The 17729-nt window shown below is 42.8% G+C and overlaps 1 protein-coding gene across 3 annotated transcripts in view; it reads right to left on the minus strand.

Annotated features, from left to right (window-relative positions):
• Positions 1–17729, minus strand: part of arhgap42a (Rho GTPase activating protein 42a) — a 307232-nt gene that overhangs the window by 54079 nt on the left and 235424 nt on the right. For all 3 annotated transcript variants that reach the window (XM_063053810.1, XM_063053809.1, XM_063053808.1), the window contains exons 7-10: positions 8144–8248; positions 3616–3745; positions 1150–1250; positions 154–260 (exon numbers count right to left, since the gene is read on the minus strand). In XM_063053810.1, the coding sequence (XP_062909880.1) occupies positions 154–260; positions 1150–1250; positions 3616–3745; positions 8144–8248 (443 nt within the window). The remainder of the gene's footprint in view (positions 1–153; positions 261–1149; positions 1251–3615; positions 3746–8143; positions 8249–17729) is intronic.

Below are 17729 nucleotides of genomic sequence, written 5' to 3' on the forward strand. Positions count from 1 at the left end.
GGACTTATGGGCTTGGAATTTTTGCTCTCACACAAGATGAATACCAACACTGGTTGAGTCGACTGGCAGGTTTCCGGAATGCAATTCATACTCTATGGCAATTTATATCCACTGACTTCAAGGAAACTGTTTAACAGTATATATTTAGCTCACCGTTCTACAACTTCAATATCAAAACAGAAACGCTTGTCAATTGAGTCAGTCTTCCGTCGAATGCAAAACTTCAGTTTGAAAATTTCTGAAGCTGTGACAAGTCCATTCTAATTTGAAGGAAGAGCAATAAGTCAGACATTCTCATGATAAATGCAACACAATTTCAACTCAACCTTGCTTGATTGTATAAAGCTAAATCTGTATTTCATATCTTAATGATCGTTTTTACAAATTTTTCAAATCCTATAATTCTGCTTTGGTTGAAAATATTTAATATAAACAATTGTTACATCAAAAATAAAAGTAGAACTGAACAAGTTAAGCAAAGACAAAGCTACTTTTACTTGTCTTTATGTAGTTTTTTTAACATATTCAAAGCATTTTATTGGATCATCATCAAAAATGACACCACGCCGTAACAGGAGATATTTTGTTGGGTGATCAATATGTTTAGTCTTAAGGAGAAAAGCAGAAAGGTGGAGAGGTTGAGTGAAGGAATTCTAGGGTGATTTTAGCCATGAAGATGTGGAATTAGAAGATCATTACATGGTCAAAAAAACTGTGCAGGTTCTGTACCATGTGTTTCAACCTTAGACATTAGCCAGAGAGATGGATAGAGTAACTAGAAAGTAGATTCCTTTTGGGAAGTTTCATCCCAGGATGTAATCAGCAACATTTCTACTCTTCTTTTGATGGAAGGAAGAATAACAGCATAGCAATCATAAAGTAGTTGTTAGACACAACCTTGAATCTAACACGCTTTGGGATGTTGGCATAGAGGACAAACACAGATACAGTGATCAATGAATATAAACAGGTGAAAGAGGATGAGATAGGAGGAAATATTTAAGGGATTATTAAACTTTTGAATGATATTGTAGTGCAGAAACTTGATTGGAGTTATTGAAATACGGTGTTATAAAATAGACAAACTTTACTTCTATAATGCAGAAAAAGTCAACTTCGAGTTGCTTATGCCAAATAAAATGAGTTTACCAATTTTCCTCCTGACTTTGGTTCACATAAGGTCATTGAGAATGCTTTTGTTGCTTTGTCATATGTACAGTAGTGTTTTATCCAGGCAAACCCAAGGGGGCCTAAAAAGGAAAGACATGCCGTCAAATAGGTAAAATGGAGTAATACACTCAGTGGCTACTTCATTATGTACCTCGTCTACGTAACAAAGTGGCCACTGAGTGCATGTTTGTGGTCTTCTGCTGCTGTAGCCCATCTACAAAGTTTAACGTGTTGTGCATTCAGAGATCTCTTTTGCACACCACTATTCTAATACATGCTTATTTGATATACGATCACCTTCCTGTCAGCTTGAACCAGTCTGGTCATTCTAATCTGACGTCTCTCATTGACAAGGCATTTTCACCCACAGAACTGTCGCTCACTAGATTTTTTTCTTGCACCATTCTCTGTAAATTCTCGAGACTGTTATGCATGAAACCCTTAGGAGGTGAACAGTTTCTGAGATGCTCAAACAACCCAGTCTAGCACCAACAGTCATTCCATGGTCAAAGTCACTTAGATAACATTTCTTCCCAATTCTGATGTTTGGTCTGAACAACAACTGAACCTCTTGACCATGTCTGCATGCTTTTATGCATTGAGTTGTTACACCTGACTGGCTGATTAGATATTTGCATTAATGAGGTATACAGGTGTACATAATAATGCAGCCACTGAGTGTACATATAGCAACATAACCACATCAAGTTAATTATTAATGAAATTCCTTACCATAATATAATTTTTTAAGATATTTCTTCTCTGCTACTGCATTATCCCAAGGCATTCAAGGTTTTAAAGCAATGGACAGAATTTTGTTCTAATTTAGTTGTAAAACCAAGATAGGGCCCTCAAATCTACCATTACTCTTCCAGGCTCATGGTATATTTATAATATATAGTAACAAATTTCACTCCACATTGTTTCTTCTCTTATAGAGCACTTAAAAAGTCAAGTTATCTCCAGCCAAATTCTGAATATTTCTACTCTATTGCAAGGATCTGTCTAAAAAGCTGATACTAAATAGAATAGCAACTCTTAATATCAACACTTCATCTGGTCTCAATATACAAACAAGAGAAAATCTGCAGATGCTGGAAATCCAAGCAACACACAGAAAATGCTGGAGGAACTCAGGAGGTCGGGCAGCATCTATGCAAAAAAAGTACAGTAAACGTTCCAAAACATTGACTGAACTTTTTTTTTCCATAGATGCTGCCTGGTCTGCTGAGTTCCTCCAGCATTTTGTGTGCGTTGCTTGGTCTTAATACGATGTGTTCTATTGATGTGATATTCCACACACCTCAAGTACATAGATACTGTTTAATTCAACATTTCCACATTCTCATTACTCTTTGGTGAAAGATGTCACTTCTCAATTCCTCAACTAATTCCTTTGTGACTATATAATAGTGATAACCTTTCTTTCTGTCTTCACCGCAAGATAAAATACTCTCTGAGCCTAGCAGCCATGAGTCAAGCACGCAGGTTTGCGGTCAGGTACCCAAGTAATTAAAGTAACCGAGAAGTATTTGATGGGATTCGGGATTGCCTTATGGAAAGTTTGGGGCTGCAGGGAGACCTGCACTGAGGCCACAGAGGAAAACTGGAACAGGGCAAAAGGTCTCCTCAGCTGTTCAAGAGTAAGAGGTGCTTGGAGCCTAGGTGGGTAGGAAGCTGTAGGAGGGGAAGAAATCTGAATTGGATGGAGATGGTGTGGGTGCTTGTGCCCATAAATATCAAAGGATTCAAACCAGCATTTAGAAGTTCCAATCCAGCACTGTATTGTGACACACAGTTCTCCCAGGAGAGTCCTACAGTGACTTTCCCTGGGACAACCTGCTCTTAGTACGTCAGGGTAGCATAGTGCCTAGAATAATGCTTTTCAGCACCAGTGACTCAGGTTCAATACTGCCGCTGTCTATAAGGAGTTTCCTCAAAACCACATAGACTTCTTCCAGCTGCTGTGGTTTCTTTGCACGTTCCAAAAATGTAGAACTATGTCAGATACACGAGAATAAGCCACACTGTAAGTGCCTAGTCACACACACAAAATGCTGGAGGAACTCAGCAAGCCAGGCAGCATCTATGGGAAGGCATAAACAATCAACATTTCAGACCAGGATCCTTCATCTTCAGCATTTTGTGTGTGTTGCTCAAGATTTCCAGCACCTGCAGGACTTCTGGTGTTTCATGAAGTCCCTAGTCAGATTCCTGGAGGGAAATGGGAAGAAAATTACTAACTGCTAGCATGTTTCTAAGGAAACACAAAGTTCAACTGTATCGTTGCATAACAGAAGTGTTACGCAATTGAATTTTTTTTGGGTAAAAGAAAGGAATCTGAAAGGACTTTATAAGACACATTTTTTTAAAAAGGCATTTGGTTATGTTAAAGGGCAGCAAGTTGATAATTGATATGATATTTACTATGTTTCATATACTTACGCTTCTCTTGTACATAGAGATAACCCTCCATTGTCCACTGTCCGGGTGGTTTGTAATCCTGAGGGGCTGACTTCATCCTCTGCATCAGTCTTTCCACTTCCTGCCTGGTACTTTCAAAATTATTTCTCGTCTTGAAATGAAATTAAATCACTAGGTAAGTTTGATAATTGCAATATTTGTGTGGGAATCAAAGGCACAACTCTGTGAAAGTAACAGTGAAGTCAATAGTGCCCATTGTCATTCAACCACAACTTCTAAAAAGCACGAAAACATTGAAACACACAAGCCTGTTATGCAAAGTACATTGCTCTTAAGTGTGGATAAAGCATCCAGCAGTCTGCCTCCTTCTCCAAGCTTACTGTCACTCTCAAAGTTTCAGCAAAGTTGTCAGAGATAAAACACGGATTAACCAAACACCAAGGACTCTCATCACATTTCCCTAAAGTTGTTACTAAGTTCTAAAGCCATAACACACCTTTCTGACTAGAAGAGATCTTTGCAAGAGTGGGAACCATTGAAAAGTTCAAGTCTCATTGCATGTGAGTTTCACCTGGGCCAACAAAAAACAGTTAGGGTTCAGCGTGGTGGCATTGTTGGAGGGGGACAGGACTAGAGTGGGGAGCGGATCAGATCAGATGGATGCCTGGTTGAGGTTTCTGTCAAGTTTCTTTCATTCTTTCTTCATTATTGGATAGGTGGAGCACAAGAATGGATCTCAAGGCAGTTGTGTGCTCTGCTTGAGCGATATGTGAAATCTAAATGACTACTACTGCTCCTGATGGATACATCTGGGTGCAGCTCCTTATAGACCATATTAGGGAACAGGAGCTGGATGATCTTCAGCTCATTTGGGAGAATGAAGTGCTGATAGATAGGAGCTACAGGGAGGTATGCACTCCAAGCAGGAGCTAGGTAGTTAGATGACTATCAGGAGAGGAAAGGGCAATAGACAGACAATGCAGAGCACCCCTGTGGCTGTTTCCCTCAGTAACAAGTAGACCACTCTGAATACTGCTCTGGGGAAGAACCTATCGGGGGAAGCCATGGTGACCAGGTCCCTGGCACTGCATTTGGCTCTTTGGTTCAGAAGGGAAGGGGGAGAGGAGGAGTGCAGCAGTAATAGTGGATTCAATAGTTCATAGAACAGACAGGAGATGTTTTTGGAAGTACAATGCTTACCATGAAAATGTGGTTGGTACTTTGATTAACGTGGATTCTCTAATTTTTTCCCCCAATATCCCATTGCTCTTTTTATTATATTCCATGAAATCGTTTATTAATCATGTTCACCCTTTTGATGATTGACCTCTGTCAGCATCACACCTCTTTTCCATCCTGTGTTTAGTTACTAAATCATTTTTAGAATTGATTTGCCACATCTGGAGTGAGAAGTAATTGGTTCCTTAAAATATTTCCAGCTTGCCTTCCGAGTCTAACGATCAGCTCTCATGCCTTCACTTCTTTCCATTCTCAGCTTCACAACTGCCACCATACAAATGCTATTCCCACATCGTCCTGTATTGCTGAAGTTGTTTTGGGGAAGCCTGGGATTTTGTTTCATGTGGAATCCTCGCATTCACTTCGACAACTCCACATAGACTTCACTACCATAAGGGAAGGGAAGGCTGCGGGATGTTTTAAAAGGCACATGGAGAGAGGTAACAGAGGTAGAGGAGTCACGTGCTAATCAATGACAATATCACAACTGCAGAAAGGAAGGATATTGTGGAGGGATTGTCTACTGAGTCAGTATGGGAGGAAGTCAGAAAAAGGAAGGGAGTAATCACTTAAATAGGAATATACACTATAGACATCCTCCAACCCCCACAATTACAACAGCGACATTGAAGAGCAAACTGGCAGATTTTGGAAAGGTGCAAAAGTTACAGGGTTGTTGTCATGGGTGACTTTAACTCTTCAACTTCCCTAATATTGATGGACACCTCCTCAGTGCAAGAGGTTTAAGTGGAGCAGGATTTGTTAGGTGTGTCCAGTGAAGATTCTTGATAAAATATGTGGACACGTCTTCCAGAGGACAGGCTGGACTGGATCTAGTACCAGTTAATGAACCTGGTTGGGTGACAGATCTCATATGGGTGAGCATTTCATAGACAGTGAACACAACTCCCCGATCCTTAGCATAGCCTTGGACAGGGATAGGACCAAATGGCTTTGGTAAAGTATGTAATTGGAGGAGGATGAATCTTGATGTTATTAGCCAGAAAATCAGGAGAGTAAATTGGGACAGATGTACTCAGGGAAATAAACAACAGAAATTTGGAGATTGTTTAGGGAGCACTTACATAGGGTTCTGGACAGGTTTGTTCCTTTTAGGCAGGAAAAGGATGGTAAAATGACCATGGCTAATAAGAGAATTAGAGCATCTGGTCAAGAGCAATAAGAACATATATTTAAGGTTTAGGAAGCAAGAATTAGACAGGAAGGTGCTTAAAAAGGGATTTAGGAGAGATAAAAGTGACAGGAGAATACCTTGATGAGTAGGGTTAAGGAACTGGGGTTCTACACATATGTGAAGAACAGCAGGATGACTAGAGTGAGGGCAAAGCCATTCAGGGAAAAAGAGGAAACGTAGCTGGACATTGAAGAGGTAGGGGAGGTCCTTATGAATACCTTGCTTCAGTATCCTCCAGTAAGAGGTACCTTAACAAATGTCAGGACAGTGTAGAACAGGTGGGGTCATGTCGGGGTTAAGAAAGTGGATGTGCTGGAACTTTAGAAAAACATCAGGGTAGATAATTCCCTGGGGCCAGATGGGATACACCTCAGGTTACAACAAGAAGCAAAGGAAGAGACTGCTGCACATTTCACGATGATCTTGCTTCCACACTGGCCACAGGAGTAGTGCCAGAAGATCGGAGGGTAGCAAATGTTATCCATTTGTTCAAGAAAGATAATAGGGATAATCCTGAGAACTATTGATCAGTGGTGGGCAAACTATTGGACAGCATTCTTACAGACAGGACTTACAAGGATTTGGAGAAGCAAAATCAGCTGAGAGTTAGTCACCATGCCTTTACGCGGGGCAGGCTGTGCCTCATGAGTCTGACTGGATTCTTTGAGGAAGTGCCAAAACAAATTGAAGAAGGTAGAGTGGTGGATGGGGTGTGCATTGGTTTAAGTAGGGTGTTCAAAACAGGTTCCCATAGAAGGCTCATTCAGAAAGTCAGAAGGCATGCACTAGGGAAACCTGGCTGCATGGATTCAGAATTGGCTTGCCCACAGAAGGCAGAGGGCGGTTGTAAGAAGGAGCCTCTTCTGCTTGGAGTTTGGTGACTAGTGGTGTCCAGCTGGGACTTGTTCTGGGCTCCCTGTTCTTCGTGCATTTTATAAGTGACTTGGATGAGGAAGTGGAAAAGTTGGCTAGTAAGTTTGCAGATGACATGAAGATTGGTGGTGTTATGGATAGTGCAGAATGCTGTTGTAGATTACCACAGGACATTGAGAGGATGCAGAGTTGGGCTGAGAAGTGGCAGATGGAGTTCAATATGGAAAAATGTGACTGATACATTTTGGACATTTAAACTTGATGGCAGATTAGAAGGTTAATGGCAATATTATTAACAGTGTGGAGGAACAGAGAGATCTTGTGGTCCACATCCAGAGATCCCTCAAGGTTGCCATGCAAGTTGATAGGGTGGTTAAGAAAGTGTATGGAATGTTGGCCTTCATTAGTCAGGAGACTAAGTTCAAGAGCTGTGAGGTAATGTTGTAGATCTACAAAATTCTGGCTGCACTACACTTGGAATATCATGTTAAATTCTGGTCACCTCATTATAAGAAGGCTACTTAGTAGGGTGCTGCCTGGATCAGAGATCATATCTTATGAGAAAAAGTTGAGCAAACTAGGGTTTTCCTTGTTGGATGAAAGAGGATGAGAGGTGACTAGACTGAGATATTCATTGTGCTCGATAACTGGCTTTACTGCACAGGGACACAAGTCACTTTGATGCTTTGGCAAGGGTCAGTGTTATTCCACTGTGTTTGATGTACATTATGTCATCCATGATACAATGTTCTGTTGTCCCTTGAGGCTGCTCATACACAAAATGCCAACCAAAATAAAATCTTGACTACATTCCAGATCAATTTGCACAGTTTGTTGTCTTTTGCACATTGGGTGTTTGTCCACCCTTTTGAGTGCAGTTTTTCATTGATTTTTTTTTACGGTTCTTGGATTTACGGAGTATGCCCACAGGAAAATGAATCTCAGGGTTATGGTGACACTATGTACTTTGATAATAAATTTACTTTGAACTTCAAATTTAATGCATCCAACGTAAAAGCAATGTAGAAGCAAAGTAATTCGATTTAAGAAATAGATTCTTAAAAGTAATAAATTCTTAAATTAATCCACTATGCTTCAAAACTTTTTCTTTAAATTGTTAAATGATTAATTTGTACACATTAAAACTATGATTAACCCACAGCTTTTAAAAATCAAGCTTAATGGCACCATTTCCCCATTTGTTTCATTTTAGCAAGGTTTTTGTAAAAGAAGAGATCTCACATTTTGCAAGTTGTACTGCAGCTGCTGTTTGTATGGTGCAAATTCCTGTGCAAGCTCATAGCCTTCGTGGTAGAACGTGAATAATCCTTGAAGGAATGCCAACAGCTGGAAAAAAGTAAGCAGATTTTTACATTACAAACCATTAAAAATAACTTGTTCAGCAATTGTCATTCTGGCGATATGCCCCACCTTGAAAACTAATAGCAAACTAAATCCCAGAATTCAATTGTGGGGTTACTGAATTAATATTACACCAAACAGTTCTTCTTAATCTACAGACAAAAGACAATTCCAGAAAACTTATATTTCAAAGCCATTTACAATATTCCAGACTGGGTCAGGGGGAGCTGAAAACATTGATTTGACGATTATTTCCACAGTTATGCAGGATAATTAAGCAGATGGTGGAACTGTCACTGAATCATTTATTTTGAAAGGCCAAATGTCAGTTTCAGGCTCCTCTTCATACTTGTCAAAGGGCATAACCCTATCATTGAGCATCGGGTTATTGCCTCCCAAGCAGTCACTGACATGATTTTCTTGGGAGATCTTCCTTCTAAGACCTCATAGCGCCTGAGGCCACATGGCCTTCTTTTACCACCTTCCCTTGCACCAAAAGCAGGATTATCCTCAGACATATTGTCTCAGGCTTCTTTTGCTCAGCATAATGTATTTCCTCTAACCTTAAATGTAGTTTTTCTCCCTTTTCTATTCACTACTCACTTACAAATACCACACCTCTGACACCTTCCACCACTTGGCAAGTTCCAGTTTCCTGTTCTCAACTGGCTCACCACCGCCACGGCTGTCCAATCTCTCTGCGTGTCCAAGCCACACCAAGGCTGTCTGAACGTCCTTCACATCTTTCTTAGATAGAGATTCAACCAGTTCCCTCCCACTCCACTCTCCTTCGCTATTTAAAAACTCCTCTTAAAACACTATTCATATTCTCCAAGACAACAGTGTGTCTATGGGGAAAGGACCTGAGACTTGCAAAGGATAGTCTTTACTTCAGTCTTGATCAGCATCCCCTCCCTCAAACACTTTTTTTCTTACATTGATGAATACACAGCGGCACAGCTGGCAGGTATGTTTACAGAAAATTTTAAATCTCTCCCTCTCCCAGTGTAGAGTGCCCTCCTGCTTCAAAACATCCACCACGGCTCCTGTACCTAAAAAGACCAAGGGAACATGTCTGAACGACTGGCGTCCTGTCACACTTACCTCAATAATAAGCAAATGCTTTGAGAGCCTGGTCAGGGACTACATCCGCAGCATGCTACCACCCAAACTGGACCCCCTACAATTTGCCTACCGACATAACCGATCGACAGATGACGCAATAGCCATAGTTCTACACATCGTCCTTATACACCTGGAGAAGAAGGATGCTTATGTGAGAATGCTGTTCGTGGACTACAGTTCAGCATTCAACACCATAGTTCCATCCAGGCTCGACGAGAAGCTCAGAGACCTCAGTCTTCACCCTGCCTCGTGCAGCTGGATCCTAGACTTCCTGCCAGATCACCAGCAGGTGGTAAGGGTGGGCTCCCTCACCCCTGCCCCCTCCTTTACTCTCTGTATACCCATGACCGGCTTGCCACCCACAGTTCCAATCTGCTAATTAAAATTGCTGACAATACTGCATTGATTGTCCTAATCTCAAATAACAATGAGGCAGCCTACAGAGAAGAAGTCATCACCCTGACACAGTGGTGTCAAGATAACAACCTCTCCCTCAACATCGCAAAAACAAAGGAGCTGGTTGTGGATTACAGGAGGAATGGAGACAGGCTAACCCCTATTGACATCAATGGATCTGGGATAGAGAGTGAACAGCTTTAAATTCCTTGGCATACATATCACTGAGGATCTCACGTGGTCTGTACGTACTGGCTGTGTGGTTAAAAAAAAAGCACAGCAGCACATCTTTCACATCAGATGGTTGAAGAAGTTTGGTATGGGTCCCCAAATCCTAAGGGCTTTCTACAGGGGTATGATTGAGAGCATCCTGACTGGCTGCTTCACTGCCTGGTATGGGAACTGCATTTTCCTCAATTGCAGGACTCTGCAGAGAGTGGTGCGGACAGCCCAGCACATCTGTAGATGTGAACTTCCCACTATTCAGGACATTTACAAAGACGTGTGTAAAAAGGGCCCGAAGATCACTGGGGACCCGAGTCACCCCAACAACAAACTGTTCCACTGCTACCATCTGGGAAACCAGGACCAATAGGCTCTAGGACAGCTTCTTCCACCAGGCCATCAGGCCGATTAATTCATGCTGATACAACTGTATTTCTATGTTATATTGACTGTCCTGTTGTACATGTTATTTATTATAAATTACTATAAATTGCACATTTAGACCCAGATGTAACTTAAAGATTTTTACTCCTCATGTATATGAAGGATGTAGTCAATTCAATTCAACATTGGCTCTGATAGTTGCACTTGTACAGAATCAACAATCTTATGACTTTTGCTGTAAATTTCTATTCTGTTCTCATTTCTCATGGTTCATTACTGATTCTTCTTGGTCCATCTTCATGATAGGTCAGCTAGTGTTTCCACTATAAGCCCACCGACTCCCACAGGCATCTCGGCTACACCCCCTTGCATCCCATTCCCCGTTTCTATCAACTCTGCTTTGAAGATGAGATTTTTTCTATCAATGCCTTTGAGGTGTCTTCCATCATCATGGCTTTCACTCTACCATACTTAACCAGGGGGCTTAATGGTGTCTCCTCCATTTACTGCACACGTTCTGGCTCTGTTGTCTCCCAGCCAGAACAAAGATAGATTTTCCCCTGTCTTCAACTACAACCACACCAGCCTTCAAATGTCCATCACCGTAGTTTTCATCTCCAAACAGGATACCATTACCAGGAATATCTTTCCCACTTGTAACACCTGTGTAGCACCAGTCTTATCGTATGTGACTAGTCATCGCACTCTTTAGAGAAAATCAGATTACACTAGGTGCTAATAGGCCCTCAGAAGAATCCAGGTATCAGAAGGAGGCAGTGAATAGAAACCACACACTTCTGGAAATAAGGTTTTGTTTATGAGAAAAACAATATGTACAAAATATTTACATGAGCAAGAACAATTTAAAATTCAAACATTCTCTTTAGGTTCCAAATCTTAGACATCAACAAAAGCCAAATTCCTGTTCAGTTAGAATTGGTGATATTCATTAGAATAACCTTTGTGACTCCAATTTCTCTAATTAGATCTAGTGTTATTCCCTATTTAAAAGTTTACAGACCGAACTTTCCTTTTTACTTATCCCTAGTTAGTTAGAAAACAAAATTCCTATTCTCAAGTATTATAGTTAACTTCAATTTCAGTTCCAGACAGTATATCTACAAGTTTAAATTCAAATTCAAATATTACATATGCATAGTTTAACTCCTTTCACAATTCTCCAACATCACACCTCTTAAACAAAGTAAATCTCATTCAGTAACTTCAACATAGTCTGTGCAAAAATAATCAGTTCTTTCAGAAAATCAAATTCAGATTCTTCGAATGAAAATAACTTATATATCCAACCATACTAAATCCTCGGCGTCATTATACATTCCATTCTTCATCGGGGTGGCTCGCCATCTTGGTTCATTGGATGAAATAGCTGATCATCCACAGTAAGTCAATTCACAAACTTGTACAAAACCTTTGTCTGATTTTGCAGAACTCATTCCCGACCACATGGTATGGATTTTGGATACTGATCTCTGCCGATATTGTCTCATTATAGATGCCGCGTGCTGTAGCCATAACTTCAATAAATCTTTTATTGCTATTGTCTCTCCTCCAGGGGTCTCATCCTGAGGGTAAGGATACTCACTGCAAATTACACTCTTATCAGTTCATGTCTTCAGCTTCTATTTGAAGCTGCATTTCACTCCTAGCCCGTCCTGTGTCCAGCCCAACTCTCCCTCGCATAGCATTTTTTTTTAAATTAAAAAAAAAATTGGTCAAACTCGTTTTCAACCCTCTGCAGGTAGAACGTCTTACCATTGCAATTTTGGGTTTAATTAGCCTGGGTTACACGCTACCCCCAGTTCAGCTTTCCAATGGGACTATTCCCTCTCCGACACCACCTCCAGCAGAAACTCTTCTTTTCTCATGTAACTGGAGCAGGTCAAACATATGGCCTTTACCTTATTCCTTCCCACCATCCAGGGACACAAACATTCCTTCGAAGTGAAGCAGTAATTTATTTGTCCCTTCTGATTTACTGTTTTGCAATTGGTGCTAATGATGTAGTCTCCTCTACAACTGAGAAGCCAAAAGCAGATCTTTCAATCTGTCTCTTTAATTCTACATCCCACTGTGGCCCGTCGTCTTTGGCTTCCTACATGACTCCAATAATACTCAAGCCATTTACTGGCTGGGTGCATGAAGCCCCTGCTATTTAATATTCAATTTAATATGTTCCGGTAATCACTCAGTTTTCTTTTCAACGATGTGCGTGCAACCTGTTTCAAATTGCTACTTTCTCCCCCCACCCCACTCCAACTGTTGATATTTAAGTAGTTGTTATCTGACAACTACCAGGATGTTGTCTGGATTAGAAGGCATTTGTTCTTAAGACAAACTTTCACTGGAGCAGTGGATGCTGAAGGAAAACCTTCAGTGGAGGTTTATAAAATGCTAAGAGGCATAGGTGGAGCAGGCAACCAATATCCTTTCTTGGCAGGGCCAAAGTATCTAATATTACAGGGCAAATATTTCAAGTGAGAGGAGGAAAATTCAAAGTTTTTTTTTTACAGAGTGCTAAGTGCCTGAAATGCACTGCCAGAGATGGAATTGAGGAGACAGATATAATAAGAGTCTCTGAGATAAGCAGATGAATTTGCAGAGAATGGGGGGATATACAGCGCATGTAAGCAGAAGGGATTAGGCTTCACAAGCTTAATTAGTTCAGCACAACACTGTGGGCCAAAACACCAGTTCCTCTGCTCTACTGTTCGATGTTCAATTGTTCATTTTAATACATCCTGGCAACTCCTCTGTTCACAAGTCGTACTTCACCATGATAAACCAGCATTCAGCTAGTGGTATAATTTAGATTTTGACATCTAAAACTGACTTCTAAAAAGAAAGAAAATAAAACTGTGTGGATTTTTATAACATCTCAAAGCACCCTCTTAACCTTCAATCGTACTTCTGAAAACATTCACAATTTTCCACAAAGAAGTAAGTTTGCAAAGCAAAATGTCTCCCGCTCCCACTTGTCTCATTTCTCATTCCCCATTCTTGTTCCCTTCTCACCTGCCCATCATCTCCCTCTGGTGCCTCTCCCCCTTCCCTTTCTCCCATAGTCCACTCTCCTCTCCTATCAAATTCCTTCTTCTTCAACCCTTTACCTCTTCCACCTATCACCTCTGAGCTTCTCACTTCATCCCCGCCTCTCCACACACTCAATTTCCTCCTCACCTCGTGTGATATCACACCTGCCAGCTTGTACTCTTTTACCTCCCCCCACCTTGTTATTCAGGCTTCCATTGCCTTTCATTCCAGTCCTGATGAAAGAACTCTGCCTGTTTATTCCCCTCCTTAGCTGCTGCCTAACTTTCTGAGTTCCTCCAGCATTATGTGTGTGTTGCTCAAGATCTCCAACATATTCAGAATTTCCTCTGTTTAGAATTTGATGAATAATTGTTATATCTGATAATTAAATTTTGATGAAAGATCTTTTGAGGTAAAATTGCGGCCCAGTTTCCTTGTTTCTGCTTTGGATTATTTTAAATGTATTTGGAATTGTTTTTAAAAAAGGTTTTTCAAATGGCTCACTGAAAAGTTTGGAACTCAGTAATGCAGTTCTCCCTTAGTAATCTCTAAAGTAACCAAATAAACTGTGTAATCAATTCCTGAATTGTGGCTGAATCTGTAAATGTTATGGTTTGACAATTATGCTAAATATAATTGCAAACTTAGAAACAAAAATCAGTTGGATGTTTAACAGTAGATTGATGGTAAAGATGAAATTTCAGAATTCATTGAGAAGAACAGAGTAATTACGAAGATTTGTCTGAACTCCACTTACAAGGTTGCTACTAATAGAAAATTAATTGAACTACAATTATAAACATTTTCCAAATAAAATTTTAGTTGTCATTTCAAAATGCATATGTGCTTCCTTTGATACACTACTGAAAGTAAACAAATACCAAAACTAAAGTACTATCATATCAGGCAACACGCACAAAATGCTGGAGGAACGGAACAGAAAGGCAGATCCAGCATTTTGCGCGTGTTGCTGGATTTCCAGCATCTGCAGGTTTTCTTGTGTTTATACCACAACACCACTGGGGGGCAGCAGACAACCCTACAGGTAAAATCTGTTTTGAGATAATCTATTCAGATAGAATCAACACCTTTAAGTGCAACGCACATACAAGTTGCTGGTGAACGCAGCAGGCCAAGCAGCATCTGTAGGAAGAGGTGCAGTCGCCGTTTCAGGCCGAGACCCTTCGTCAGGACTAACTGAAGGAAGAGTGAGTAAGGGATTTGAAAGTAGGAGGGGGAGGGGGAGATCCAAAATGACAGGAGAAGACAGGAGGGGGAGGGATGGAGCCAAGAGCTGGACAGGTGATTGGCAAACGGGATATGAGAGGATCATGGGACAGGAGGTCCGGGAAGAAAGACAAGGGGGGGTACCCAGAGGATGGGCAAGGGGTATATTCAGAGGGACAGAAGGAGAAAAATGAGAGTGAGAGAAAAATGTGTATAAAAATAAGTAACAGATGGGGTACGAGGGGGAGGTGGGGCATTAGCGGAATTTAGAGAAGTCGATGTTCATGCCATCAGGTTGGAGGCTACCCAGACGGAATATAAGGTGTTGTTCCTCCAACCTGAGTGTGGCTTCATCTTTACAGTAGAGGAGGCCGTGGATAGACATGTCAGAATGGGAATGGGATGTGGAATTAAAATGTGTGGCCACTGGGAGATCCTGCTTTCTCTGGCGGACAGAGCATAGATGTTCAGCAAAGCGGTCTCCCAGTCTGCGTCGGGTCTTGCCAATATATAAAAGGCCACATCGGGAGCACCGGACGCAGTATATCACCCCAGTCGACTCACAGGTGAAGTGTTGCCTCACCTGGAAGGACTGTTTGGGGCCCTGAATGGTGGTAAGGGAGGAAGTGGAAGGGCATGTGTAGCACTTGTTCCGCTTACACGGATAAGTGCCAGGAGGGAGATCAGTGGGGAGGTATGGGGGGGACAAATGGACAAGGGAGTTGTGCAGGGAACGATCCCTGTGGAATGCAGAGAGAGGTGGGGAGGGAAAGATGTGCTTAGTGGTGGGATCCCGTTGGAGGTGGCGGAAGTTACGGAGAATAATATGTTGGACCCGGAGGCTGGTGGGGTGGTAGGTGAGGACCAGGGGAACCCTATTCCTAGTGGGGTGGCGAGAGGATGGAGTGAGAGTAGATGTACGTGAAATGGGGGAGATGCATTTAAGAGCAGAGTTGATAGTGGAGGAAGGGAAGCCCCTTTCTTTAAAAAAGGAAGACATCTCCCTCGTCCTAGAATGAAAAGCCTCATCCTGAGAGCAGATGCAGCGGAGACGGAGGAATTGCGAGAAGGGGATGGCGTTTTTGCAAGAGACAGGGTAGGAAGAGGAACAGTCCAGATAGCTGTGAGAGTCAGTAGGCTTATAGTAGACATCAGTGGATAAGCTGTCTCCAGAGACAGAGACAGAAAGATCTAGAAAGGGGAGGGAGGTGTCGGAAATGGACCAGGTAAACTTGAGGGCAGGGTGAAAGTTGGAGGCAAAGTTAATAAAGTCAACGAGTTCTGCATGCGTGCAGGAAGCAGCGCCAATGCAGTCGTCGATGTAGCGAAGGAAAAGTGGGGGACAGATACCAGAATAGGCACGGAACATAGATTGTTCCACAAACCCAACAAAAAGGCAGGCATAGCTAGGACCCATACGGGTGCCCATAGCTACACCTTTAGTTTGGAGGAAGTGGGAGGAGCCAAAGGAGAAATTATTAAGAGTAAGGACTAATTCCGCTAGACGGAGCAGAGTGGTCGTAGAGGGGAACTGATTAGGTCTGGAATCCAAAAAGAAGCGTAGAGCTTTGAGACCTTCCTGATGGGGGATAGAAGTATATAAGGACTGGACATCCATGGTGAAAATAAAGCGGTGGGGGCCAGGGAACTTAAAATCATCGAAAAGTTTAAGAGCGTGAGAAGTGTCACGAACATAGGTCGGAAGGGATTGAACAAGGGGTGATAAAACAGTGTCGAGGTACGCAGAAATGAGTTCGGTGGGGAAGGAGCAAGCTGAGACAATAGGTCGGCCAGGACAGGCAGGTTTGTGGATCTTGGGTAGGAGGTAGAAACGGGAAGTGCGGGGTGTGGGAACTATAAGGTTGGTAGCAGTGGATGGGAGATCCCCTGAGCGGATAAAGTCGGTGATGGTGTGGGAGACAATGGCCTGGTGCTCCTTAGTGGGATCACGATCGAGGGGTAAATAAGAGGAGGTATCCGCGAGTTGTCGCTGTGCCTCGGCAAGGTAGAGGTCAGTACGCCAGACTACAACAGCACCCCCCTTATCGGCGGGTTTAATAATAAGGTTAGGATTAGTGCGGAGGGAGTGGAGAGCAGAGCGTTCCGAAGGAGTGAGGTTGGAATGGGGACAAGGTGCGGTGAAGTCGAGACAGTTGATGTCCCGTCGGCAGTTAGCAATAAAGAGATCCAGAGCAGGCAGAAGACCAGAGCGGGGTGTCCATGAAGAAGAGGAGGGTTGAAGACGGGGGATGGGGTCATCGGTGGGGGTGGAAGAGTCCTTGCCGAAGAAGTAGGCTCAGAGACGGAGACGGCGGAAGAAAAGTTCCGCATCGTGGCGAACACGGAAGTCGCTGAGGTGTGGGCAAAGGGGGACAAAGGTGAGGCCCTTACTGAGAACAGAGCGTTCTGCCTCCGACAGTTGAAGGTCGGAGGGGATGGTAAAGACCCGGCATGGATGAGAGCTGGGATCAGAGGGGGAAGGGTGGAGGCTGGGGGTGTCAATGGAGAGGGGAGGGTTGGGGTGAGAAGAAGATGGAGCCTCTGAGGGCCCAGGAGCTGACGGTGGGATCTGAGGGAGACGGGATTGCAGAGTATTGGTGCGGGAAGGGGAGACGGGAGTCATAACAGCAGCACATAAAGACCCGGCCTGGAGTTCAAGGCTGGGATCAGAGGAGGGAGGGGGGAGGCTGGGGGTGAGAGGAAGATGGAGCCTCTGAGGGCCCAGGAGTTGACGGTGGGATCTGAGGGAGACGGGATTGCAGAGTATTGGTGGGGGAAGAGGAGACGGGAGTCACAATAGCAGCACATAAAGACCCGGCCTGGAGTTCAAGGCTGGAGACGCAGTTGGTGGTTGTGCAATCGCTGTGAAGGTGTCCACGGTCGTTGCTGGAGTCCGGATTTTGAATATGCCCTGAGGTGTTGGAGCCGGCGAGATCAATGGCAGGGGCCGCAATCTGAAGTTCATGCCTGCTAGCGTCAGGGCCGGCAAGCTCTGGAGTCAGTAGATGTAGGATCTTGCGATCTTTGCCTAACATGACAAAGTCAAAAAAACGGCGAC

This window comes from Mobula hypostoma, chromosome 7 (assembly GCF_963921235.1).
Source record: "Mobula hypostoma chromosome 7, sMobHyp1.1, whole genome shotgun sequence".
NCBI lineage: Eukaryota > Metazoa > Chordata > Chondrichthyes > Myliobatiformes > Myliobatidae > Mobula > Mobula hypostoma.